Source organism: Salvelinus fontinalis, chromosome 7 (assembly GCF_029448725.1).
Source record: "Salvelinus fontinalis isolate EN_2023a chromosome 7, ASM2944872v1, whole genome shotgun sequence".
Lineage (NCBI taxonomy): Eukaryota > Metazoa > Chordata > Actinopteri > Salmoniformes > Salmonidae > Salvelinus > Salvelinus fontinalis.
Window position 1 is genome coordinate 9,690,438 of NC_074671.1, and position 27,217 is coordinate 9,717,654.

The 27,217-nt window shown below is 42.6% G+C and overlaps 1 protein-coding gene and 1 long non-coding RNA gene across 2 annotated transcripts; one reads left to right on the plus strand and one right to left on the minus strand.

The window, feature by feature from the left end:
• The first annotated feature begins 1,235 nt into the window (after positions 1–1,235).
• On the plus strand, positions 1,236–16,700 carry LOC129858965 (procollagen C-endopeptidase enhancer 2-like). The gene is made up of 9 exons (XM_055928232.1): positions 1,236–1,542; positions 1,945–2,053; positions 2,616–2,871; positions 5,237–5,361; positions 5,796–5,932; positions 6,397–6,560; positions 10,760–10,843; positions 12,501–12,668; positions 15,743–16,700. Exons 1-9 carry the CDS (start codon positions 1,394–1,396, stop codon positions 15,871–15,873), a joined length of 1,323 nt encoding a protein of 440 aa, XP_055784207.1. The 5' UTR covers positions 1,236–1,393; the 3' UTR covers positions 15,874–16,700.
• Positions 16,701–17,562: 862 nt separating this feature from the next.
• Positions 17,563–24,342, minus strand: LOC129858966 (uncharacterized). The gene is made up of 4 exons (XR_008760112.1): positions 23,745–24,342; positions 19,897–20,031; positions 19,654–19,777; positions 17,563–19,058 (listed from the first exon to the last, which is right to left on the minus strand). It is a non-coding gene; the product is annotated as an uncharacterized LOC129858966 (long non-coding RNA).
• Between the last annotated feature and the right edge of the window lie 2,875 nt (positions 24,343–27,217).

The window sequence follows — 27,217 nt, forward strand, 5'->3', positions numbered from 1 at the left end:
CTCCAGAGTTTCTCTGTGGAGATGGGAGAACCTTCCAGAAGGACAACCATCTCTGCAGCACTCCACAAATCAGGCCTTTATGGTAGAGTGGCTGGACAGAAGCCACTCCTCAGTAAAGGCACATGACAGCCCGCTTGGAGTTTGCCAAAAAGCACCTAAAGAATCTCAGACCATGAGAAACAAGATTCTGTCGTTTGATGAAACCAAGATTGAAAACTTTGGCCTGACTGTCGAGCGTCACTTCTGGAGGAAACCTGACACCATCCCTACGGTAAAGTATGCCGGTGGCAGTATCACGCTGTGGGGAGGGACTAGGAGACTAGTCAGGATCGAGGGAAAGGTGAATGGAGCAAAGTAAAAACCTGCTCCAGATCGCTCAGGACCACGGACTGGGGCGAAGGTTCACCTTCCAACAGGACAACGACCCTAAGCACACAGCCAAGACAACACAGGAGTGGCTTCAGGACAAGTCTCTGAATGTCCTTGAGTGGCCCAGCCAGAGCCGGACTTAAAACCGATTTAACATCTCTGGAGAGACCTGAAAATAGCTGTGCAGCGACGCTCCCCATCCCACCTGACAGAGCTTGAGAGGATCTGCATAGAAGAATGGGAGAAACTCGCCAAATACAGGTGAGCCAAGCTTGCTGCATCATACCCAAGAAGACTTGAGGCTGTAATCGCTGCCAAAGGTGTTCATCAAAGTACTGAGTTAAGGATCTGAATACTTGGGTAAATGTGATATTCCAGTTTTTCTTTTTAATAAATTAGCAACATCTTCTAAAAACCTGTTTTACTTTGTCAAATTGATGAGAAAAAAAAAATGTCATCCACTTTAGAATAAGGCTCTAACGTAACAAACGTAACGTAACAAATGTGTAAAAAGTGATATGGTCTGAATACTTTCCGAATGCACTGTATATGTCTACTGTAATAGTCTTGTCTAAAATAATTATAGACCTATAGGCTATTTTAGTTGTTTAGGCATATTTTGCATTGATGTATTCATTATTCTCTTTTTTTAAATGCATGTCATTCTGAAGATCTCATAGAAACAGTCTATATTCAAAGTGCATACATTTTGTTCATGTGGAACTCTATTCCATGGATAAATCTTTCACTAGGGATATTCACATTATTCTTTCGAAGGTAAATTATTCTGCCAGGTGTGGTATTAAACTAAAGCAAGAGTCCCCCACTCCCCCCATACTCCTCCCACCCCAATACTTCCAGTGCGTCTTTGATACCAGGTTTTGGAAAAAGGCAGCTGCCTGCCGATTGCTCCCTCCTACCACGCAGAACAAATGCTATATTCAGTCTGTGTTCCAGCTTGCAGCCTGCGAAACTCCCTCCAGGAACTTTCCTGAGTACTTTTCCCCACCGCTCGAGCCACTGAATGTCATTCATGCCACGGAGCGAAAACATGCGAACTGGTGCCTGGTCAGTTCACCCGACAATGTGGAGAATATGCAGTATTTTTTGCGCTTGGGGTGTCCTGTCTTTGACAGAGGTCTGCGCGCAGTCTCTACTGGGGTCACGACGGAGGCAGGTTACCTTTTCCCTTCACTTTAATCTAACAATCTATAGTTTTTTTGGGCTGTGTTATGCTATTAGTCAGGTAAAACAACCGTGTAGCACTAGCCTACTGTACAAAGCCTTATCACGAGTTGTCAATGATACGTTAGTCTACAGCACAATGATGAAGGAACCGCATCAATCATCATCATCATCATTTATCATCATCACCACCGGGGTGTTATTATTTTGGAGTAATCTGCAGTGTGCGCTGTAGGCATGAGGACGCACACAGGCGCATTGCCGAGACATCCCATAATAAACACCATCAATACCTTTACGCCTAGGTTTTTTCTCCTTTCAAAGATTCCATGATAGACATTTGTATTAGAAATGAGAAGTGTCAAAAATATTTTTTTCTCATGTTTCCAGACCAACGTTTACATGCGGAGGCAATATAACGGATGATTCTGGGGTCGTTGGGAGCCCGGGATATCCAGGGGTGTATCCCCCAAATACCAAATGTGTTTGGAGAATCACGGTGAGCCAAACATACTTGTAGCCTACTGTAAATATATGATCCATGTTTAACAGTTATCAACTTAGTGTGTTCCTAATTAGCTACTGAAGGCTATTAGGTTTACCAGCGCCATGTCAGACAAAATGAGAAGCAATATCAGTGAACTAAAATGATGCAATGATTCTTGTAATACACTTCAATGGTATACCAATCCACAAATCCTAACTGTGTAATTGGTAGTCTGGTATTTGGCTAGTGGCCACAGCACCCCTCAGGCATTTTGAGCTGCCTATTTGGTATTTTCAACATGCAGTCTGGTCACATGGCTGGAATGAATAAACGGTAAATCAAGGAAATAATCACCAACAGCAAAGTCCTGTAATTAAAGAAAAACTGTATGTCTTGTAATGCTTTGACTGTTGATTGCAGTTTGGTGTATTTAAAAGGGGAAGAGATTCATATAGGTTCATTCATTGTATATCAGAGGAAGATCTGTTTTCTATTATATTGAGTTGTCAGATAGGCCCCTTATGTGATGGTCTAGATTGTACTGTATACTGTATGTGATTGTATGTCGTCTCAGGTCCCTGAGGGTAAAGTGGTAGTCCTGTCCTTCCGCTTCATTGACCTGGAGAGTGACAACCTGTGTCGCTATGACTACATAGATGTGTACAGCGGCCATGCGAGTGGCCAGAGGCTGGGCCGCTTCTGTGGGACCTTCAGGCCAGGCGCCTTGGTCTCCACCGGCAACAAGATGCTAATTCAGATGGTGTCTGATGCCAACACGGCTGGGAGTGGCTTCCTGGCGGTGTACTCGGCTGCCGAGCCGCACGAGAGAGGTAAGCAGAATAGAATATAGACGAAGAATAGAATAATACTATAGTCATTTTTAAGGGTTTACGTGTCTTACTCAAGCGCGCAGTGGCAGGAGACGGATCTAGGATCCTATTTAGGATCCTATTTTTTCCTATTGGACTTGAGATTCTAACCGGTGACCCGCCATTTGCAGGCGGGTCATCGGTTGTCTAGGCTACCTCCCGGGCCAGGAACCACTGTGTGGGTTGAAGAGGGGCTGTGCCATCTCTAAGCTGTTGTAGCCCTAGGTGTAGTGTGTAGGGAACACTGTAGTCATCTGTATCCAGGCTCTACCCAAGCATGTTCAGCAGAGCCTTAGAGGCTGAGTCCTAGCCGTGACTCTTCTCTGACACATCGTGACACATCGTAAAGACATCCGATGTCAGTGAGTGTTTGTGTGTTTAGGGCCAAAGGTCACATTCTAACAAGCTAATTCACGGGCCTCTTAATAACCTCCTCTAGCTCCCCATAGTAATGATACAATACCCAGATGGAAATTTCTGAGAGGGGAATTATTTACATCTGAGAATGAAAAGGCAGTCGTAGCTTGATAAATCACTCCCAACGGATAGCAGGTCATACAACAGCAAATGAGTGGAAGGAACAGTGAAACTTGGTAAGATAAAGTTCAGTTATGTAGTTAAGACGAGACCTATTGACTTAAAGCTTGCTCGAGGACGAGGTGAATGAAAAACAGGACCGTCTCGACACATTTCACAGTATGACGAGGAATTTGTCACGGGTTGTTTTTCCGGACGGAGTGCTCTAGAGGCAGACAGGCCAGCGCCGTCCCGTCCTCTTCTCACCCGGTGACGTCTCCCTGAATGAGTTTGTGGAATTTGAATGGTTGGTTGTCTACCTTCTCTCTGTCTCCGTACCTCTACAGTAGCTGACAGAATGTCTCTGGGTCTGTCAGTTTAGATAGACTGTGGTTCCTCACACACCTGATGCTGCTGGAGCAGATAGACTGTGGTTCTTCACACACCTGATGCTGCTGGAGCAGATAGACTGTGGTTCTTCACACACCTGATGCTGGAGCAGATAGACTGTGGTTCTTCACTCACCTGATGCTGCTGGAGCAGATAGACTGTGGTTCTTCACTCACCTGATGCTGGAGCAGATAGACTGTGGTTCTTCACACACCTGATGCTGCTGGAGCAGATAGACTGTGGTTCTTCACTCACCTGATGCTGCTGGAGCAGATAGACTGTGGTTCTTCACTCACCTGATGCTGCTGGAGCAGATAGACTGTGGTTCTTCACTCACCTGATGCTGCTGGAGCAGATAGACTGTGGTTCTTCACACACCTGATGCTGCTGGAGCAGATATATGTGGTTCTTCACACACCTGATGCTGCTGGAGCAGATAGACTGTGGTTCTTCACACACCTGATGCTGCTGGAGCAGATAGACTGTGGTTCTTCACTCACCTGATGCTGCTGGAGCAGATAGACTGTGGTTCTTCACTCACCTGATGCTGCTGGAGCAGATAGACTGTGGTTCTTCACTCACCTGATGCTGCTGGAGCAGATAGACTGTGGTTCTTCACTCACCTGATGCTGCTGGAGCAGATAGACTGTGGTTCTTCACTCACCTGATGCTGCTGGAGCAGATAGACTGTGGTTCTTCACTCACCTGATGCTGGAGCAGATAGACTGTGGTTCTTCACTCACCTGATGCTGCTGGAGCAGATAGACTGTGGTTCTTCACACACCTGATGCTGGAGCATATAGACTGGTTGCTCTGTCTCCCCGTTCCTGCGACTGGTTAAAACTGAAAAGCACCACACAGCCCTCTTCCATTGGTTCAATGTCTATTTTAGTTACTCAGACAAATTGCACTCGCCGTCATCTGCCAGCCATGAGTATGGGAGCTCAGCTGTAGTGGAAACACTGTTAGTCACTAAACTGCATGTTACAGGAGATCCAACGTTTTTTTTTTATAGATCCACAGATCTCTTGCCAGTCCAAGCAGCTTGTGTGGTAGGCTGACGTGTTCTTTCTCCGATATGTGATGGCTTGCCTAGCGTGTGGACTTCCTGTTAACAACACATTCCAGCAGGGGACCAAAGCATAGAGACAGACAACTGTCTTTTTTAGTTACTCGTAATCACAAAGGAAGCATGAGATGAGAGTTAGCCTACTGATTAGAACATTCTAGAAGGACTCATTATATAATTATTTCATGCACAACATTCCGTCCTTTGACGTTAAAGAGGAAGATATATTTTGCACATAAAGGAACAGTCACTGGAGGATGTTCAGTGGTTCTTTAAAGTAACAGCATGTGAAGAGGTACTATCTGCCAGGGACTATAACTAAACGTTGTGCTTTGACTTTGCACCCACCAGGGGACCAGTACTGTGGAGGGCGTCTGGATAAACCGTTCGGGTCAATTAAAACCCCTAACTGGCCTGAGAAGGACTACCCCGCTGGGGTCACCTGCTCATGGCACATAGTGGCTCCTAAGAACCAGGTGAGCGTTACTATCAGATGCCCCAGCAGTAGTTCATTGGGGATCCTAACAAATACTACTGCTACTCACAGTTCAACTTGACGAATGACACCATTGAGAGTGATTGAGATCGTTTGAGATTTTCATTGCTTTGTGGTTTGCTCTTGTTTAGTGCTGCACAGTGTAATACACCTTTAGAATGTGGGCTGAATGTAATGTGTTCTATGTAACCTGTGTTCTATGTAACCTGTGTTCTATGTAACCTGTGTTCTATGTAACCTGTGTTCTATGTAACCTGTGTTCTATGTAACCTGTGTTCTATATAACCTGTATTCTATGTAACCTGTGTTCTATGTAACCTGTGTTCTATTTCACCTGTGTTCTATGTCACCTGTGTTCTATGTCACCTGTGTTCTATGTAACCTGTGTTCTATGTAACCTGTCCACTAACACAGATCATTGAGGTGAAGTTTGAGAAGTTCGATGTGGAAAGAGACAACTACTGTCGCTACGACTACGTGGCCATTTTCAACGGGCCAGAGATCAACGATGCCAAGAGGATCGGGAAGTACTGTGGCGACAGCCCTCCAGCGTACGTCATACCCCTGTTTCTACTATGCATTTATCCTGCTAATGTAGCTACCGCTTATCGTGTTGATCTTGATCAACAAATCAATTCACATTGGATTTGTCAAATGCACCAAATACAACAGGTGTAGACTTTACAGTGAAATGCTTACGAGCCCTTTTCCCAACAGTGCAGAGTTAAAAAGTAAGAACAAAATGACCTCAAAAATAAAAAAGGAAACAGTAACAGAATAAAATAACAATAATGAGACTATATACAAGGAGGACCAGTACTAAGTCAATGTGCAGGGGTATGAGGTTGTTGGGATAATTGAGGTAATATTCCATGTAAGTAGGGGTAAAAGTGACTAGGCAATCAGGATAGATAGTAAACAGGATAGATAATACATCTACTAATGCCTGATTTACTGATAAACCCGTGCACAATATATTAATTAGCCTATGTGATCTCTCTCTGCCCCCCTTCAGTCCAGTGTTCTCTGAAGGTAACCAGCTCCTGATCCAGTTCCTCTCAGACCTCAGTTTGACTGCAGACGGGTTCATCGGCCACTACAAGTTCAGACCTAAGAAGTTCTCCACCACCCCGGTACCACTGACCACCACCACCCCAGCAGTTACCACCAGACCCATACGTAGGTAGCTCTCTTTTCTCTGTTTAATCCAAGCAGGAGATATATGTCCCCTTGTCCATCACATCACAGTCTTGTTGTTACACATGTGTGACCTGAAGTTCTACTGTGGCATTAGCCTGCTCCCAGATCAGATCTGGTAAAGCGGCGTTTACTGGTTCTAACAACAGACCTATAAGCTTGCTGCCAGCTCTTAGCAAACTGTTGGAAAAAATTGTGTTTGACCAAATACAATGCTATTTCTCTATAAACAAATTAACAACACACTTTCAGCATGCTTATAGAGAAATTGATAATAAGAAGATTGTGGGAGCTGTACTGTTAGATTTCAGTGCAGCCTTTGATATTATTGAACATTACCTGCTGTTGAAAAAACGTATGTGTTATGGCTTTTCAACCTCTGCCATATTGTGGATTCAGAGAAATCTCTCTAATAGAACTCAAATGGTTTTATTTAATGGGAGCTTCTCTAATGTCAAACATGCAAAGTGTGGTGTACCGCAGGGCAGCTCTCTAGGCCCTCTACTCTTTTCTATTTTTACCAATGACATGCCACTGGCATTAAACAAAGCATGTGTGTCCATGTATGCTGATGATTCAACCAGCCTGGTCCCATCTGCAACCACAACTAATGAAGTCACTGAAACCCTTAAAAATCTCACATTGCTCAAATAAACAGCAAACCTGGTTTCAAAAAACAGATACAGCAACACCTCATGGCACAACGCCTCTCCTCTATTTGACCTTGATAGTTTGTGTGTATACATTGATATGTAGGCTACGTGTGCCTTTATAAAAAAAATATGTAGTTCTGTCCTTGAGCTGTTCTTGTCTATAGATGTTCTGTATTATGTCATGTCTCATGTTTTGTGTGGAACCCCAGGAAGAGTAGCTGCAGCTTTTACCAAAAAACTAATGTGGTATTAGCCTGGTTCCATATCAGATCTACTGTAGTATTAGCCTGGTCCCAAATCAGATCTGCTGTGGTATTAGCCTGATTCCATATCAGATCTACTGTGGTATTAGCCTGATTCCATATCAGATCTACTGTGGTATTAGCCTGGTTCCATATCAGATCTACTGTGGTATTAGCCTGGTTCCATATCAGATCTACTGTGGTATTAGCCTGGTTCCATATCAGATCTACTGTGGTATTAGCCTGATTCCATATCAGATCTACTGTGGTATTAGCCTGATTCCATATCAGATCTACTGTGGTATTAGCCTGATTCCATATCAGATCTACTGTGGTATTAGCCTGGTTCCATATCAGATCTACTGTGGTATTAGCCTGATTCCATATCAGATCTACTGTGGTATTAGCCTGATTCCATATCAGATCTACTGTGGTATTAGCCTGGCTCCATATCAGATCTGCTGTGGTATTAGCCTGGTCCCAAATCAGATCCACTGTGGTATTAACCTGGTCCCAGATCAGATCTACTGTGGGATTAGCCTGGTCCCAAATCAGATCCACTGTGGTATTAGCCTGGTCCCAAATCAGATCCACTGTGGTATTAGCCTGGTCCTAGATCAGATCCACTGTGGTATTAACCTGGTCCCAGATCAGACCTACTGTGGTATTAACCTGGTCCCAGATCAGATCTAATGTGGTATTAGCCTGGTCCCAGATCAGATCTACTGTGGTATTAGACTGGTCCTAAATCAGATCTACTGTGGTAGTGGCTGTTGCCCAGGATGAAAGGCAATGGAGCACACACCAAGGCTGGATGGCAGTTCATCTCTTTGTAGATTGGAAGCCAGTCATACCATCAGTCCCCTACATGTTATCACTTTCTTCTAGTCTTTTTACATCTGTGATTTGTCAACTAGGACAGAGCTAAGGGGAAGGGGGACAAGTAAACACCCCAAAGAGACACCCTGTTCCTTCTTACTGAGAGACAAACTAGATGTCCTGGAGACCTAAATCCTGTTGACTCTGTACATAACAAACTTCCTACATCCTGTTGACTCTGTACATAACAAACTTCCTACATCCTGTTGACTCTGTACATAACAAACTTCCTACATCCTGTTGACTCTGTACATAACAAACCTCCTACATCCTGTTGACTCTGTACATAACAAACCTCCTACATCCTGTTGACTCTGTACATAACAAACTTCCTACATCCTGTTGACTCTGTTCATAACAAACCTCCTAAAGGCACATGTTCATGGTTGTTTGTGGACACACACACACACACACACACACACACACAGGTTCTGATGAAGGTGCTACATGCCGGAACTTAAGCCAATTGTTTGTTTCTTCCAGATTTATGCAGCAACAGAGTGCTCCTTTTTCTTTATTCTCCTGTATAGTCACCAGTTGAAGTATCCTGGGGTATGGAATGATAGTCACCAGTTGAAGTATCCTGGAGTATTTATTTATTTATTTACCGTTATTTTACCAGGTAAGTTGACTGAGAACACGTTCTCATTTGCAGCAACGACCTGGGGAATAGTTACAGGGGAGAGGAGGGGGATGAATGAGCCAATTGCAAACTGGGGATTATTAGGTGACCATGATGGTTTGAGGGTCAGATTGGGAATTTAGCCAGGACACCGGGGTTAACACCCCTACTCTTACGATAAGTGCCATGGGATCTTTAATGACCTCAGAGAGTCAGGACACCCGTTTAACGTCCCATCCGAAAGACGGCACCCTACACAGGGCAGTGTCCCCAATCACTGCCCTGGGGCATTGGGATATTTTTTAGACCAGAGGAAAGAGTGCCTCCTACTGGCCCTCCAACACCACTTCCAGCAGCATCTGGTCTCCCATCCAGGGACTGACCAGGACCAACCCTGCTTAGCTTCAGAAGCAAGCCAGCAGTGGTATGCAGGGTGGTATGCTGCTGGCTTATATGGAATGATAGTCACCAGTTGAAGTATCCTGGGGTATGGAATGATAGTCACCAGTTGAAGTATCCTGGGGTATGGAATGATAGTCACCAGTTGAAGTATCCTGGAGTATGGAATGATAGTCACCAGTTGAAGTATCCTGGAGTGCACATTTGTGGCCTGCTGGAGGTCATTTTGCAGGGCTCTGGCAGTGCACCTCCTTGCACTAAGGCGGAGGTACCGATCCTGCTGCTGGGTTGTTGCCCTCCTACGGCCTCCTCCACGTCTCCTGATGTACTGGCCTGTCTCCTGGTAGCGCCTGCATGCTCTGGACACTACGCTGACAGACACAGCAAACCTTTTTGCCACAGTTCGCATTGATGTGCCATCCTGGATGAACTGCACTACCTGAGCCACTTGTGTGGGTTGTAGACTCCGTCTCATGCTACCACTAGAGTGAGAGCACCGCCAGCATTCAAAAGTGACCAAAACATCAGCCAGGAAGCATAGGAACTGAGAAGTGGTCTGTGGTCACCACCTGCAGAATCACTCCTGTTTTGGGGGGTGTCTTGCTAATTGCCTATAATTTCCACCTTTTGTCTATTCCATTTGCACAACAGCATGTGAAATTTATTGTCAATCAGTGTTGCTTCCTAAGTGGACAGTTTGATTTCACAGAAGTGTGATTGACTTGGAGTTACATTGTGTTGTTTAAGTGTTCCCTTTATTTTTTTGAGCAGTGTATAATTCCTTCTATCTATCTATGCGCTCTCCTCCTCTCACCTTTTCCCTTCGCTTGTGGACCTCAGTGCACAACACATCAGCTGTCTGTGAACAGGCAAAAAAAACTTTCCAAGCCTTCATATCATGACCGCTAACCGCTACACACAGCCACCACCATTGACACATTTTGTATTGAAGTCAGTGTACCCAGAGGAGGACGGAAGCTAGCTGTCCTCCGGCGACACCAAGGTGCTACCTTACAGACTGCTGTTAAGGGTACTGTAGACCTTCATCGCAAAATAGTGTGTTTTAATCAATTATTTGGTGACTTGAATATATTTAACTGTAGTTTTATCTCAAAATGTTTCACTATTTACATTTTCTGAAATTCACTGAGGAAGATTCCCTTTCCTCCTCTGAGGAGCCTCCACTGGTAGGATTCTAAGTTACTTACAGTTTTCAATGGGATGTGTTTATACTAATTAATTAGCCTATGTTTGATTTCAATGCATTCCCTGAATTGTCTCGAGGTGAAATAAAATAAACCCAAATCCCACCTGCTAGCATCACCTGAATGTGGAAGAATGTGAATTAAGGGACTGTGTTCTCTTTTTTTCTCTATGTCTCCCCAGCTCTGAAGTACTCTGTAGGTCTGTGCCAGCAGAAATGCAAAAGAAGTGGAACCGTTGAGAGCAACTACTGTACCAGTGACTTTGGTAGGATAAATACTATTTTCCCACAGCTAATGCTACATCTATTACTATGGCTGCCCTACCTTAAGCTGCCAGTACTACTGTCACAAATGCTTAGCTACAGGAACAGACAACAACAGGTCAACAGTGTGTGTGTGTGTGTGTGTGTGTGTGTGTGTGTGTGTGTGTGTGTGTGTGTGTGTGTGTGTCAGTAAAATCAAATCAAACTTTATTTGTCACATGCGTGGAATAGTGTAGACCTTACCGTGAAATGCTTACTTACAAGCCCTTAACCCTCAGTGCAGTTCAAGAAAAGTTAAGAAAATATTTACCAAAAAAACTAAAGTAAAAAATAATAAAAAGTAACACGATAAAATAACAATAACGAGGCTGTGTACAGGGGGTACCGGTACCGAGTCAATATGCGGGGGTACAGGTTAGTCGAGGCCATTTGTACATGTAGGCAGGGGTGAGGTGACGATGCATACATAATAAACAGAGGGTAGCAGCAATGGGGGTGACAGAAAATCCTCCCAACATTAATCCCAGTCCATATGAACCATCCCTCCCACAACAAATCCATGTTGTCATGGTCCCCTCCATCACGACACACTACCCTTGGTCTTCTGGGTTGTTTCAGCTTGTCACAGAAGCTTCCTTGAGGGTTTTCTGAGAGGGCAGTGAATTTGCGTGGGACAGACACAGTTCTCTTCTCACAGAGGAAACAGAGCCTGACTGAAGGAAAAGTGTTGCTAACAGAAAGTGTTGATTCAGCCAACATTCTCCAAGACCTCAGTTTGCTGCCCCGTCCTTTAGACTACCTCTATTCGTTATTTTTTTCTCTGAACAGATGTTGATGGAATGAGACAGGTATTTTATTCATGCTTTTTTCTCAGGGAGATTAGGTCAGATTTGCATGGAAAAGGGTTCTGGCTCACTGGCTGTCAGTGAATCCCAGTAATGTGGTGTTGGTGGAAAATGTTATTGTATAATACATTGGCAGACAGTCTGCAGTCATATCAAGCCAAGAGCGTTACATCACACGATCGAATGACTAGGCTAGACACAAAAGGACCTAACAGACAACTCGACTGACACGTCTTTTACTTCCTGTTTACACATGGTTTTCATTATGTTCTATTCAACCAGTACATTTTGATGAAGGCTTCCATGGCTGAAAACGTCCCAGCATCACAGTATTCGTATTGAAAGGTATTCAATCTTGATCCTACGACTTAATAGTGTCGAGTTATTCTTCACCGTTTCATGACGATAACACAGTTTTCAGACTATAAATCGAAAGCGGGTTTTGTTGAGCCCCTGTGGTTCTGTTCAGCACACCAATCCCAGTCCTCTGAACTCCCTGTGGTTCTGTTCAGCACACCAATCCCAGCCCTCTGAACTCCCTGTGGTTCTGTTCAGCACACCAATCCCAGCCCTCTGAACTCCCTGTGGTTCTGTTCAGCACACCAATCCCAGCCCTCTGAACTCCCTGTGGTTCTGTTCAGCACACCAATCCCAGTCCTCTGAACTCCCTGTGGTTCTGTTCAGCACACCAATCCCAGTCCTCTGAACTCCCTGTGGTTCTGTTCAGCACACCAATCCCAGCCCTCTGAACTCCCTGTGGTTCTGTTCAGCACACCAATCCCAGCCCTCTGAACTCCCTTTGTTTCTGTGACAGTGATAACAGGAACTGTCATCACGGCGGCGGTGCGAGGAGGCAGCGTGTACGCCACCATCTCCATCATCAACGTCTACAAAGAAAGCAACCTGGCCATCCAGCAGGCCGGCAAAACCATGAGCACCAAGATCATCGTCCTCTGCAAGAAGTGTCCGTTCATCAGACGAGGTGAGTAGTAGTAGTACAACAACGAGCCACAGCTCTGGTCCAGGGCGTTATGTGCTGCTCAAACGGTTTTATATTGTCTATGGGCTTGAAGAAGGCTCGAACTGCCCGTAAAGCCCAGGGCCAGAGCTATGTGGACCACTACTAGGGGACTCTGGGGCTCACTCTCCCCTGGATATATTAATCAGTTTGGCTTGGTTTAGTAACAGACATTCACCATGATATGCATGATAGCACCAGGTATTAGTCCATGACAGACATTCACCATGATATGCATGATAACACCAGGTATTAGTCCATGACAGACATTCACCATGATATGCATGATAGCACCAGGTATTAGTCCATGATAGACTTTCACCATGATATGCATGATATCACCAGGTATTAGCCCATGATAAACATTCATGATATGCATGATAGCACCAGGTATTAGTCCATGATAGACATTCACCATGATATGCATGATAGCACCAGGTATTAGTCCATGATAGACATTCACCATGAGATGCATGATAGCACCAGGTATTAGTCCATGATAGACATTCACCATGATATGCATGATAGCACCAGGTATTAGTCCATGATAGACATTCATGATATGCATGATATCACCAGGTATTAGCCCATGATAGACATTCATGATATGCATGATAGCACCAGGTATTAGCCCATGATAGACATTCACCATGATATGCATGATAGCACCAGGTATTAGTCCATGACAGACATTCACCATGATATACATGATAGCACCAGGTATTAGTTCATGACAGACATTCACCATGATATGCATGATAACACCAGGTATTAGTCCATGATAGACATTCACCATGATATGCATGATAGCACCAGGTATTAGTCCATGATAGACATTCACCATGATATGCATGATAGCACCAGGTATTAGTCCATGATAGACATTCACCATGAGATGCATTATGGTGTGCGGGTCAGCTGTTTGTTCACCCGCACCGACCCGCAATTGGTAATAACCTATCCGCAACAGTCTCACATCTGAGGCCCACACCCGCCCCTAACCTAACCAATACAGAAAACGTGCTGTAGGCTACAGTCAGAGAAGATGATTTTTTTTGCCTCATAAACATAGGTTTCTGCTTATAATTTCCGACATTTTGGTATTTATTAGTCGAGTTGTTTATAATTTCGATACATTGCGCCTCTTTTCTGTCGTTACATGTTGCCCTACAAACTAAATAAACTCTTGCTCACCAAAATAATGTCACAAATCGATTGAATGAATGCTTCAATCTAGTTGACATTGGTACCGTTTTTTTCTGTCGTCTCTGCTTCTTTCTCGTAGCAATGACGTTTAGGGACCGGGGAGAAAATGCAATATCTCAACAACAACAAAAAAACAGGAAATGACATCAGTTTGACCAGTTGTCAGGAAATAGGAAGCTGTGGAAATGACCCAACATGTTCCTGATAAGATTTCAGTTCAGCCTGGATGAATATGTGGTTGAAATACTATCAGCTGTTATGATGCTGATAAAGACAGCACCTCTACAGACAGTATCTAACTGAGCATTCTCATTCTATCAAGATGCTGAAAGAAAGAAATCCTATTTCTCCACTCCTGTTCCTGAGACAAAATGTTGCCTACAATTGGTGTATCATTTGCTTAATTCTGCAGGAGTTAATATGAAGGCTTTGTGAGAGGTTATAGACCTACAGTCAGTGTTCAGACTTCAGTTTCCATTCAACCCATCTGAACTGTAGCCTACAGTTGCCTTGATGTGCCAAAGGCCTGTTTGAAGTTCCTGTCTTGTGACTGTGGAATTTGTACAGCGCCTCGCATCATCACACATAACATAGCCGGCACTGCTATAATAATCTTTTACCACTTCACCAAATAATTCCCGAACATGACTTTTCTGTCCTTCTTTTGTCTTTATTTTCAACTCTCCATTTCACAGCTTTTCCTCTTATTGAATTCAACTCCGACATTGTCCCTTTTTGCCTCTGTGGATCGATGTAAACTTTCTTTTCTGCCTGTTCCCAAAAGCATTAGGTGATTGGTGTGTAGGTTATTTGGCATACAGTTAAGACCTAAAGGTTAAAGGTTAGAATTACACACTAACGCCAGTTAAGGTAAATAATGAAAGAACCATAATGTGGCCTGTAGATATGTTGCAATTTTTTTATGTATTTTCTCTATTCTAATGAATAGCACCATCGAGCCAATGTGTTTTCTATAAATGAGTAATACTGACACAGTTTCACGTGACTTTGAATTGTGGCACTGAGTGTGAAAAATACATGTAACAGAGGAGTGTCCCAAATATACAAGATAATTAAGAACCAGTGGAGGCTGCTGAGGGGAGGACGGCTCATAATAATGGCTGGAACGGAGCAAATGGAATGGCATCAAACACATGGAAACCATGTTTGAAGTATTTGATACCATTCCACTGATACCACTCCAGCCATTAGCACAAGTCCGTCCTCCCCAAATAAAGTGCCACCAGCCTCCTGTGATAGGAACGCTAGACCCCAGTTGCTAGTGTTTCCACAGACTATCTTGTGTATGGCTCTGAGTTTGCCTCCATTGCTGTATTACACCTTCAAGCTCATCTGAAGGAGTTTGACCAAAGTCTGAGGTAAGCGGCAAAACTCACTGTCGAAAAAGATCTGTACCTTCCCTCAGCCGTTGATCCATAACGTGAATATATACCCACAAACAGTATATGTTTATAAACACACTGTATATGGAACCCAGAAGATAAAGGGGGATACCTAGTCATTTGTACAACTGAATGCATTCAACTGAAATGTGTCTACCACATTTAACCCCAATCCCTCTGAATCAGAGAGGTTTAGGGGGCTGCCTTCATTGACATCCTCCACGCCCGGGGAACACTGGGTTAACTGCCTTGCTCAGGGGCAGAACAACAGATTTTTATCTTGTCAGCTCAGGGATTCAATCCAGCAACCTTTCGGTTACTGGCCCAACACTCTGACCACTAGACTGCCTGAGTAGACACTGATATGCTACCTTCCTGAATGTCCCTGCCGTTCACTGCATTCAGCCTCTTTCTTTGTGATCTCACTAGGCCTCAACTACATCTTCATGGGCTCAGTGGACGAGGATGGGAAGGGGAAGATCGCCCCACATCACTTCGTTATGGCCTTCAAGGCCAAGAACCAGAGGGGCCTCAATGTACTGAAGACCAAACGCTGCTGAGATCAGCTACATGCTGCCTGAGTGCCAGATGTCACGATGAGTGTTGGCTTGGATCAAACATGGGGTTTGGTTACAGGAAGTCCATTATTGAGGACTGGGTTTTGTAGTTTTAAGGACAGTGTTTACTAACTGCTCTTTATCCTCCATGTTCACTTTGGATATGGGAGGTATTTTATGTGGGGTCGAAAAGTGCAATAGTTTAATATATACTATTCCCAGTGGAATGATTTGGTGTCATTCTGGTGTTCTGTTTAGTACTGTCACTTATTAGCCACTGAAAACAACCAGATGTCACAATGAGTGTTGGCTTGGATCAAACATGGGGTTTGGTTACAGGAAGTCCATTATTGAGGACTGGGTTTTGTAGTTTTAATGTCACTTATTAGCCAAAGCTTTTACGATAAATGGATACAACATAGCACTCCTCATTATGTCAGCTTGGTTTTGTCACCTTACATTCAAATGTAATGTTTGTAATAAAAAGTAGAGATGTGAACTTAAAGGAAAATTCCTCTCAAAAACGATCTTTTAGTATTTGTTTCATTAGACCGTTGTTGATATAGTCCCAAAATGTTTTGTATGCCACTAATCACTTTTTCAAGATATATAACTTTCAAAATATCGATATACAGCCGGTATGATGCATTTAGCCAAAATATAGTTTTTGGGTGGAGTTTTCCTTAATCAATATAAAGTATTTTCATATGAAACAATTAGTAAATGTTATTTATATTTTATTATTTTCATCTGACCAAATAAAAAAATAAAAATGAAGTTTATTATGACGAGGTGATTCTTCATATGGAGTGTCATCTTTAATTAATTGACCAGTAGTAACTTGTCATTTGTCATGTTAACATTGTATATATGAAGATAAATAACCGTTATATCTGGGTCTACGTAGAGTTAGTGGTAACTGTTGGTAGGGCTGAATGCTCCATCGAGCTCTGGGATTGGTCAGGTGTGGAGGCAGCTGTTGGTAGGGCTGAATGCTCCATCGAGCTCTGGGATTGGTCAGGTGTGGAGGCGGCTGTTGGTAGGGCTGAATGCTCCATCGAGCTCTGGGATTGGTCAGGTGTGGAGACAGCTGTCGGTAGGGCTGAATGCTCCATCGAGCTCTGGGATTGGTCAGGTGTGGAGGCAGCTGTTGGTAGGGCTGAATGCTCCATCGAGCTCTGGGATTGGTCAGGTGTGGAGGCAGCTGTGGGTAGGGCTGAATGCTCTGTGTTGACCAGGGATATGCTGGCGCTGAACAGTGAGAAACACTCTCAGATGTCACTATTAAAACCAACTGTCTCCTCCTCGCAGCCAGCTCTCTGTGAGAAAATAATCTTCTGTTTCAAGTATTTTCCCAAGCGTGGGATGCAACTCAATATTTAATCTCTAATCGTTTCTCACTGCCAAGATAAAAAAGCAGAGGCGGGACCAAGTCACTATTATTCGAGTCACAAGCAGGTCTCAAGTAAAAAGGTCCAAGTCTCAAGTCGAGTCCCAAGTAGAACGGGTCGAGTCTCGAGTCAAGTCCATGTCATGCGTTCTAGTCGAGTCACAAGTTTTCTTTCATATCCAGTCTCAAGCCAAGTATTTTTTTGTTTGTTTTATCTATACAGGCAATGAATTGTTCAACTGTTGGGTTAGGTCCCTTGTCAATCATTTGCTTATTGGTGAAATCAGCAATCAGACAATATATTTAAGTAAATCAATCCAAAACTTTTATTAATGCAAGTTTAGACAGAAGTTGACAACGGGAACATAGCACGCATGTTTCCCAGTAAGTTCTGCAACATAAAAAAGGTTAAAGTTGCTTTAATATGCTTGCAGTCAACCCCTAGTAATGTAACTGCCTACGTCAACACCTTCTACTCATGAGACCAAGCCCATGCATATACAGTTATACAAACTTGCAGGAGAGACAATAGGTCCAGTGTTTTCTAAGGGCTCAGCAGTCATTTTCCACTCCCCAAGTTGTTTTATAGTGGTATGTCTGACTAGTCTCGTATCTCTTTCACTCCCCTACAGGGTTCTGTGTCTATTAATCCCTTTAGCCTTGAGGCGCTTTCTCACAGACACCCTGTTTTCTGTTTTGTCTGCAATAACTCACACATCTCTCAGACCGTTTCTTTATAAGAGGCAGAGACTAGAAAAGAACTGTCGAACAATATTAAACCTTATAATGCATATATATACTGTATCCCAGAACAAATTAGCTAGCAACAGCAAGCTAAATGTCCATGAATGTTTCATGTGTTTTGACCTGTCCCTAAATGAATATAGTTGGTTCAGAGATTATTTTGATATTTCAACCTGCGTATCTGGATTGCGTCTGATGTGGGTGTACAAAATCAACATGCGCACGATGGCGTACGCGTACGCACGTGCCCCGTCTAGACAAGTGCCCGGTTTAGACAAGGGCCCGGTCTAGACAAGGGCCCGGTCTAGACAAGTGCCCGGTCTAGACAAGTGCCCGGTCTAGACAAGGGCCCGGTCTAGACAAGGGCCCGGTCTAGACAAGGGCCCGGTCTAGACAAGGGCTCGGTCTAGACAAGGGCCCGGTCTAGACAAGGGCTCGGTCTAGACAAGGGCTCGGTCTAGACAAAGGTCCTGTCTAGACAAGCGCCCTGTCTAGACAAGCGCCCGGTCTAGACAAGCGCCCGGTCTAGACAAGGGCCCAGTCTAGACAAGTGCCCGGTCTAGACAAGTGCCCGGTCTAGACAAGTGCCCGGTCTAGACAAGTGCCCGGTCTAGACAAGTGCCCGGTCTAGACAAGGGCCCGGTCTAGACAAATGCGATACTGTCTCTGGCTGCATGGAGAGTAATCCAGAGACCGTGCCACAAAATGCATGACAAAACGTTACAAAACCTGGCAGGATAATTTCAAGTCACCAGTCTCAAGTCAAAGTTGAGTCCCGAGACTTGAGGGCCCATTATTTTATTTTCTATCAAGTCTGAAGTTATTTTATTTTCTATCAAGTCTCAAGTCATCCAATTTGTAACAGTCTTAGCTGGTTGGTTGAGGCTCGGTTGGAGTCAGAGGTGGTTTATGCATAACTGCTGGGGTAGAGCATGGTTGGGTTGAAGTTGAGGTTAGGTTGAGACCCGATCAGTCCTAGCTCCGTGGGTAGAACATGGCGTACTTGGAGGTTTTGAAGCCTAGCAGGCCCCTGACAATCCACAGGAGATTTCTGCTGTTCAATAGAAAAAACACAAACAACAATTTCACATAATAACAGGAAATAGGAAGAACTCCACTCATTCAGAACTGCACGTGTTACAATGAATTACCATATTACAGTATTTCCACAAATATAGCCAGAGAAATAGAGAAGGCTGGGCAGAGCCACATAGGAAATACACACAGTGAAGAGAAACTGTGATTGTAGCTGGCAGGCGGAGACAGTGAGGGACAGGTTGAAAGTTTCTCTCATGAAATAAATCGCGTCATCTACTCTATCCAACTGCTGTTCCTACAGGAACCCCAGATGACAATTCAAAGCAGACTATTGGCCCAGTGTTGAGGACAAGAGCACAGAGAGGAGAAACAATGGTAAAATGAATCCACTGACTGGGAATGAGACACTCATAAGACAGAGAGGAGGTCTGAAAGAGTTTAAATTCTGGTCTTGCCACCAAGCGTTGCTTTATCAATTAGGATGTTCACCAGGGAAATAGTTTCCATGTGAGGTGATGATAGAATGATGATGATGATTTGTGTTCCTTCTGTTGCTAGTGCTGCCTGGTGTGTGTGTGTGTGTGTGTTTGTGTGTGTGTGTGTGTGTGTACCTGCAGTGGTCCTAGTATGGAGTTGGTGGTGTACATGAAGACGAGTCGTAGGTAACTCAGGACGTTAGGATGGGGTGGAAGGCATCCTTATTCTTCCTCGCTCTGTGTCCTCCACGTTCTTAACCTGGCAGAGGAGATCACGTTAATACACACACACGCACACATACTGTACACGCGCGCGCGCACGCACGCACACGCACACACACATAGAAACACACACACATTCTGTACACACACACACACCTTGCTGTGGGACACTATCTTGAGGGCGAAGGTGAACAGGTAAAGGGAGTTCATGACGAAGCTCAGCTGATTCCTCATCCAGGAAGTCCTTCAATACCTCGTACCATAGACGCTTCACGTCCGACGACACCATACCTAGAGGTTCAGGAAGGAATTTAGTGTCACCAAACAGAGTATAGGGAAAGTACCATAGAGTCTTCACGTCCGGGAGGGCAGGAAGTAACAACCAACATACAGAGACATGAACAGAGGAACGGGAAAGGAATTTTGTGTTCACCCCCGGAATCTTCTAATTTCTGACATTTCACAATGACTTCAAGATTGAACACGGAACCTAAATTATCCCACAGAGAGGCTCCTGGGAAAAATGATACGTCTGAAAAACAGAAACTACAGGATTTATGTGTGGAATCTCTGCACTCCAGCGAGGTGGGATTTAGAACTATTATCCCTGTGTGTGTGTGTGTGTAGCTTATGTAATTCCCACATTCACCTGATTTATATGGCTGTAATGAACAGATACAACACAAACTACCTGTCCCAAACAGAAGCAATGGCGTGGATTGCACAAGGAAGTGCAAACGACCTTTTAACACCTTGGTGTTGTTAGTAAACTAGTAGGTGTTAGAAGGTGTTGTTAGTAAACTAGTAGGTGTTAGAAGGTGTTGTTAGTAAACTAGTAGGTGTTAGAAGGTGTTAGTAGTAAACTAGTAATGTCAGAAGGTGCTGTTAGTAAACTAGTACGTGTTAGAAGGTGTTAGTAGTAAACTAGTAGGTGTTAGAAGGTGTTGTTGGTAAACTAGTAGGTGTTAGAAGGTGTTGTTAGTAAACTAGTAATGTCAGAAGGTGCTGTTGGTAAACTAGTAGGTGTTAGAAGGTGTTGTTAGTAAACTAGTAGGTGTTAGAAGGTGTTGTTAGTAGACTAGTAGGTGTTAGAAGGTGTTGTTAGTAAACTAGTAGGTGTTAGAAGGTGTTGTTAGTAAACTAGTAGGTGTTAGAAGGTGTTGTTAGTAAACTAGTAGGTGTTAGAAGGTGTTGTTAGTAAACTAGTAGGTGTTAGAAGGTGTTGTTGGTAAACTAGTGGGTGTTAGAAGGTGTTGTTAGTAACTAGTAGGTGTTAGAAGGTGTTGTTAGTAAACTAGTAGGTGTCAGAAGGTGTTGTTAGTAAACTAGTAGGTGTTAGAAGGTGTTGTTAGTAAACTAGTAGGTGTTAGAAGGTGTTGTTAGTAAACTAGTAGGTGTTAGAAGGTGTTGTTGGTAAACTAGTAGGTGTTAGAAGGTGTTGTTGGTAAACTAGTAGGTGTTAGAAGGTGTTGTTAGTAAACTAGTAGGTGTTAGAAGGTGTTGTTGGTAAACTAGTAGGTGTTAGAAGGTGTTGTTAGTAAACTAGTAGGTGTTAGAAGGTGTTGTTGGTAAACTAGTGGGTGTTAGAAGGTGTTGTTAGTAAACTAGTAGGTGTTAGAAGGTGTTGTTAGTAAACTAGTAGGTGTTAGAAGGTGTTGTTAGTAAACTAGTAGGTGTTAGAAGGTGTTAGTAGTAAACTAGTAATGTCAGAAGGTGCTGTTAGTAAACTAGTACGTGTTAGAAGGTGTTAGTAGTAAACTAGTAGGTGTTAGAAGGTGTTGTTGGTAAACTAGTAGGTGTTAGAAGGTGTTGTTAGTAAACTAGTAATGTCAGAAGGTGCTGTTGGTAAACTAGTAGGTGTTAGAAGGTGTTGTTAGTAAACTAGTAATGTCAGAAGGTGTTGTTAGTAAACTAGTAGGTGTTAGAAGGTGTTGTTAGTAAACTAGTAGGTGTTAGAAGGTGTTGTTAGTAAACTAGTAGGTGTTAGAAGGTGTTGTTAGTAAACTAGTAGGTGTCAGAAGGTGTTGTTAGTAAACTAGTAGGTGTTAGAAGGTGTTGTTAGTAAACTAGTAGGTGTTAGAAGGTGTTGTTAGTAAACTAGTAGGTGTTAGAAGGTGTTGTTAGTAAACTAGTAGGTGTTAGAAGGTGTTGTTAGTAAACTAGTAGGTGTTAGAAGGTGTTGTTAGTAAACTAGTAGGTGTTAGAAGGTGTTGTTAGTAAACTAGTAGGTGTTAGAAGGTGTTGTTAGTAAACTAGTAGGTGTTAGAAGGTGTTGTTAGTAAACTAGTAGGTGTTAGAAGGTGTTGTTAGTAAACTAGTAGGTGTTAGAAGGTGTTGTTGGTAAACTAGTAGGTGTTAGAAGGTGTTGTTGGTAAACTAGTAGGTGTTAGAAGGTGTTGTTAGTAAACTAGTAGGTTTTAGAAGGTGTTGTTAGTAAACTAGTAGGTGTTAGAAGGTGTTGTTGGTAAACTAGTAGGTGTTAGAAGGTGTTGTTGGTAAACTAGTAGGTGTTAGAAGGTGTTGTTAGTAAACTAGTAGGTGTTAGAAGGTGTTGTTAGTAAACTAGTAGGTGTTAGAAGGTGTTGTTAGTAAACTAGTAGGTGTTAGAAGGTGTTGTTAGTAAACTAGTAGGTGTTAGAACGTGTTGTTAGTAAACTAGTAGGTGTTAGAAGGTGTTGTTGGTAAACTAGTAGGTGTTAGAAGGTGTTGTTGGTAAATTAGTAGGTGTTAGAAGGTGTTGTTGGTAAACTAGTAGGTGTTAGAAGGTGTTGTTAGTAAACTAGTAGGTGTTAGAAGGTGTTGTTAGTAAACTAGTAGGTGTTAGAAGGTGTTGTTAGTAAACTAGTAATGTCAGAAGGTGTTGTTGGTAAACTAGTAGGTGTTAGAAGGTGTTGTTAGTAAACTAGTAGGTGTTAGAAGGTGTTGTTAGTAAACTAGTAGGTTTTAGAAGGTGTTGTTAGTAAACTAGTAGGTGTTAGAAGGTGTTGTTGGTAAACTAGTGGGTGTTAGAAGGTGTTGTTAGTAAACTAGTAGGTGTTAGAAGGTGTTGTTAGTAAACTAGTAGGTGTCAGAAGGTGTTGTTAGTAAACTAGTAGGTGTTAGAATGTGTTGTTAGTAAAACTAGTAGGTGTTAGAAGGTGTTGTTAGTAAACTAGTGGGTGTTAGAAGGTGTTGTTAGTAAACTAGTACGTGTTAGAAGGTGTTGTTAGTAAACTAGTAGGTGTTAGAAGGTGTTGTTAGTAAACTAGTAGGTGTTAGAAGGTGTTGTTAGTAAACTAGTAGGTGTTAGAAGGTGTTGTTAGTAAACTAGTAGGTGTTAGAAGGTGTTGTTAGTAAACTAGTAGGTGTTAGAAGGTGTTGTTGGTAAACTAGTAGGTGTTAGAAGGTGTTGTTAGTAAACTAGTAATGTCAGAAGGTGTTGTTGGTAAACTAGTAGGTGTTAGAAGGTGTTGTTAGTAAACTAGTAGGTGTTAGAAGGTGTTGTTAGTAAACTAGTAATGTCAGAAGGTGTTGTTGGTAAACTAGTAGGTGTTAGAAGGTGTTGTTAGTAAACTAGTAGGTGTTAGAAGGTGTTGTTAGTAAACTAGTAGGTGTTAGAAGGTGTTGTTAGTAAACTAGTAGGTGTCAGAAGGTGTTGTTGGTAAACTAGTAGGTGTTAGGTGTCAGTAAACTAGTAGGTGTTAGAAGGTGTTGTTAGTTATTATTACCGTTATTATTATGCTATTAGAGCGCCTTCGATGACACTGTCGTAAAGTGACACATTTATTATTATGCTATTTGCAACAGATTATTTACTACCACTATCAATAACATAATGGTTCTTATTTGATTGAATGTCCCGATTATAATTGATTATGGGAGGCCTAAAACTATTAAATGTATTAAAACTATTAAATACACCAGTGTTCTATGTAATACATAACATGTTTAGCCAATGCCATGTCCTCTACAAAATGTTGGGATTGAAAAAATAAATATCGACCCAAAAGCCTGTAACAACTCACCTTTCTCACTGGCCAGTAGGAAGAGCTTCTCGTCTTGAGTAGTGTCCTCCTTAACTTCCCGCATGTCTTTCAGGACCAGAAATGTATCTGGAGAGGACACGTCAGTGCCCTGATAAAGAGCAGCCATTACTATTGAGGAGTAGGGAAGAACGAACACAAGGCGACCACGACCATTTAACCATGAAAGCCCGTCATGTTGACAATTACTACACAAAGACTTTTACTTTATTTCCCGCTAAAGAAAGGCAGTTGTGCACAATAACATGTAGGCTAGGCTGTTATTGTTTTTGCATCCGTATAACGGTAACGTTTCCTCCGTTTTTACGCAGCGTCGGCGTTTGGCGTGCGTAACAGACCTTTCAGTTGTTTCCTCGTAATTTCCTTTTCACATGCTATTCTTCTTCAAATGTAAAGATAATTAGCCATCTCCATCAGCGTGTATACAAGCACCGATTTCTCACATGGCTTCGCAGGATCTTAGCGCAATGGTCCTGATAGTGTTGGTACTGCGCATGCACATTATCCACCTGCTTTCTCATCTCGCCAGCGCAGGCAGCATCCTCAGCGGTCCACAATTACATAACAAGCTTGGCTTCTATTTTTGCCATTATTCATTTTATTTGAGATATTCTTCAGAAAATAAAAAATATCTACATCCAACACAGAATGTAGGCTACGTCAGATGACGAAGAGCCGAGGACGTTTAGGATAGGCTATTTCATAAAAATACATAGAAATACAGTTAGTTGAAAAGGTTCCCCCTGAAGTATTTCCAAAATACTGTAATTCAATCATAGTCTGCAAACATAATGCTAAATAAAATACGCAGTTAGATTTTGAATAATAGTGTCTCAAAGTTTCTATTTGCCCATTCATAACATAAAATCTTAACGAACCTTGCTCAAATTTTTTCATATGACAGGAGTTATATGACCACACTGTGTGTGTGTGTGTGTGTGTGTGTGTGTGTGTGTGTGTGTGTGTGTGTGTGTGTGTGTGTGTGTGTGACTGCAAGTGATGTGTCCTGCATCTTCCTTCACAGAAATACATTGAAACACATTGAAATGCAATGAAATACACTGCATCTCAGTGCAAGAGGCATCACTATAGTACCTGGTTCGAATCCAGGCCGTGTCACATCCGGCAGTGATTGGGAGTCCCATAGGGTGGCACACAATTGGCCCAGCATCGACGGGTTTTGGCCCGAGTAGGCCGTCATTGTAAATAAGAATTTGTTCTTAACTGACTTGCCTGGTTAAATAAAGGTTAAATATAAAAAATATGTATATATTAGATCAATATAATAACACTGTTTCTAGGAGTGGCGTGACTTTGAGGACATAATGTAACTGCAGATAAAAGTAACTTTTAAATCACATAGGTATAAATACTGCACTGTCACGACTTCCGCCGAAGTCGGTTCCTCTCCTTGTTCCGGCGGCGTTCGGCGGTCAGCGTTGCCGGCCTTCCAGCCATCGCCGATCCACCTTTAATTTTCCATTTGTTTTGTCTTGTTTTCCCACACACCTGGTTCCAATTCCATAATTACATGTTGTGTATTTAACCCATGTACTTGTCCGGAATTGTTTGTTGTAGTGTTTGTGCACGTTATGTCTGGCGTGCGAAGGGTTTTTGTCCCATTGTATATATTTATCGTTTTTTTTTCACTGTGATTTTATTATTAAACTGCACCGTTGTAACACAGTTTTTGCTCTCCTGCGCCTGACTACTCTGCCGCCAGTACGCACTCATTACATTGTACCATTTAACCCAGAAAGACTGGGATACATGATGGTCAAATTACACTGGGCTAGGTTTTATGGTGCACACACATGCATCTTTGGTGTATTTCATGTAAAAGGTGTTATTTTTCTAGTCTGCGTGAACATATCTCGTGGAATAACTGTAGGCCTAGTTCTGGAGAACAAAGAATACATTTCACAATGAATCAATTCAGTTTCTTCATCTTATTTTTCCATAAAAACCAAACTGGAATTGAAATATTCCCTTCGCACCAACAGATGGCAATCTTTGCAAAGCAACTGCATAGCACACAGTGGCCTAGAGTAATGAAAATAAACACTTACCACGAGGAATTGCTTCAAGGAAAAGAGTAGCCTAACACTGAACTAAGATCGCCTATATAATCTTGAGACATCTGCAGGACTTGCTTGACTCCCAATAGAGATGCTCAAACCTTCCCCTTCGTGGCATCCATTGTTCTAATAATACATGAATTGGCACAAGTGAACAGATGATTTTCAGGCTGTTGAGCATTTGGGTGACCTAATACGTATGTGTTTATCGCTTCCCAGCTCTGTCAATTCCATGCTGACAGCTGTCGCATATTACCGGCGATTCCAATTTGCCTGGTGAGAGAGAGGACAGGGCAGGATTGGCAGTTCAGTTAGCGGGTTGACCGGCTCTCAACGCGAACTGCTTATTGCCTACTGTTAAACCGGGTCTAGAGTAACCTCTTGAGACTGTGGGCAAAAACAAATGTATGTCATGGGAGCTATCGATTACTTGCTGCCTAAATGAAAAGGAAAGACAGACATGGTAGAGAGACACATGATCTATCATATGAATAACTGACAATGAATGTATGCTATTGTCTGTTCTCTCTGACAATAAAACAAAACATCTGATTTGAAAAATAGTGCCACACATACTTGATATGAAATAATGTAACTTTGAAACTGTTAAAAAAGGCCGCCATGTGCGTGTGCACCTGACGTTCCCCACAGTCCAGTTACGGTGATTTCTTCCCTTTTCAGGTGTCTATCACAGCCTCCTGGTTTCCACCAATTAGGAGTGTCCGATTGCAAATTATGGTATCGTGAAATAATCTAAACCTATCGGTGAATGGAATATGAATGACAGTCATCCAATAGAAATAAGGACATGCTCATGAGAAAAATAAATCGTCCTTCCTCATCATAAACGTCACCAACTGCATCACGGTAAGTAAATATACTTAAAAATACTACTTATGTCGTTTTTGGGGGCATCTGTAATTTACTTTACTATTTATATTTTTGACAACTTTTATTTCACTAAATTCCTAATGAAAATAATGTACTTTACACTCCATACGTTTTCCCTGATACCCAAAAGTACTCGTTACATTTTGAATGTTTAATAGGACAGGAAAATGGTCAAATTCAGGCACTAATGAAAGAGAACATCTCTGGTCATCCTTGCTGCCTCTGATCTGGCGGACTCACTAAACACAAACGCTTTGTTTGTAAATTATGTATGAGCGTGCCCCTGGCCATCCATAAATAAATAAATAAAACAATATAATTGTGCAGTCTGGTTTGTTTAATATCAGGAATTTGAGATGATTTATACTTTTGATAGTTAAGTATATTTTTGCAATTACATTTACTTTTGATATGTTGGCAAATTAGGATACTTAGTCAGTTGTACAACTGAATGCATCCTCCGCATTTAACCCAACACCTCTGAAT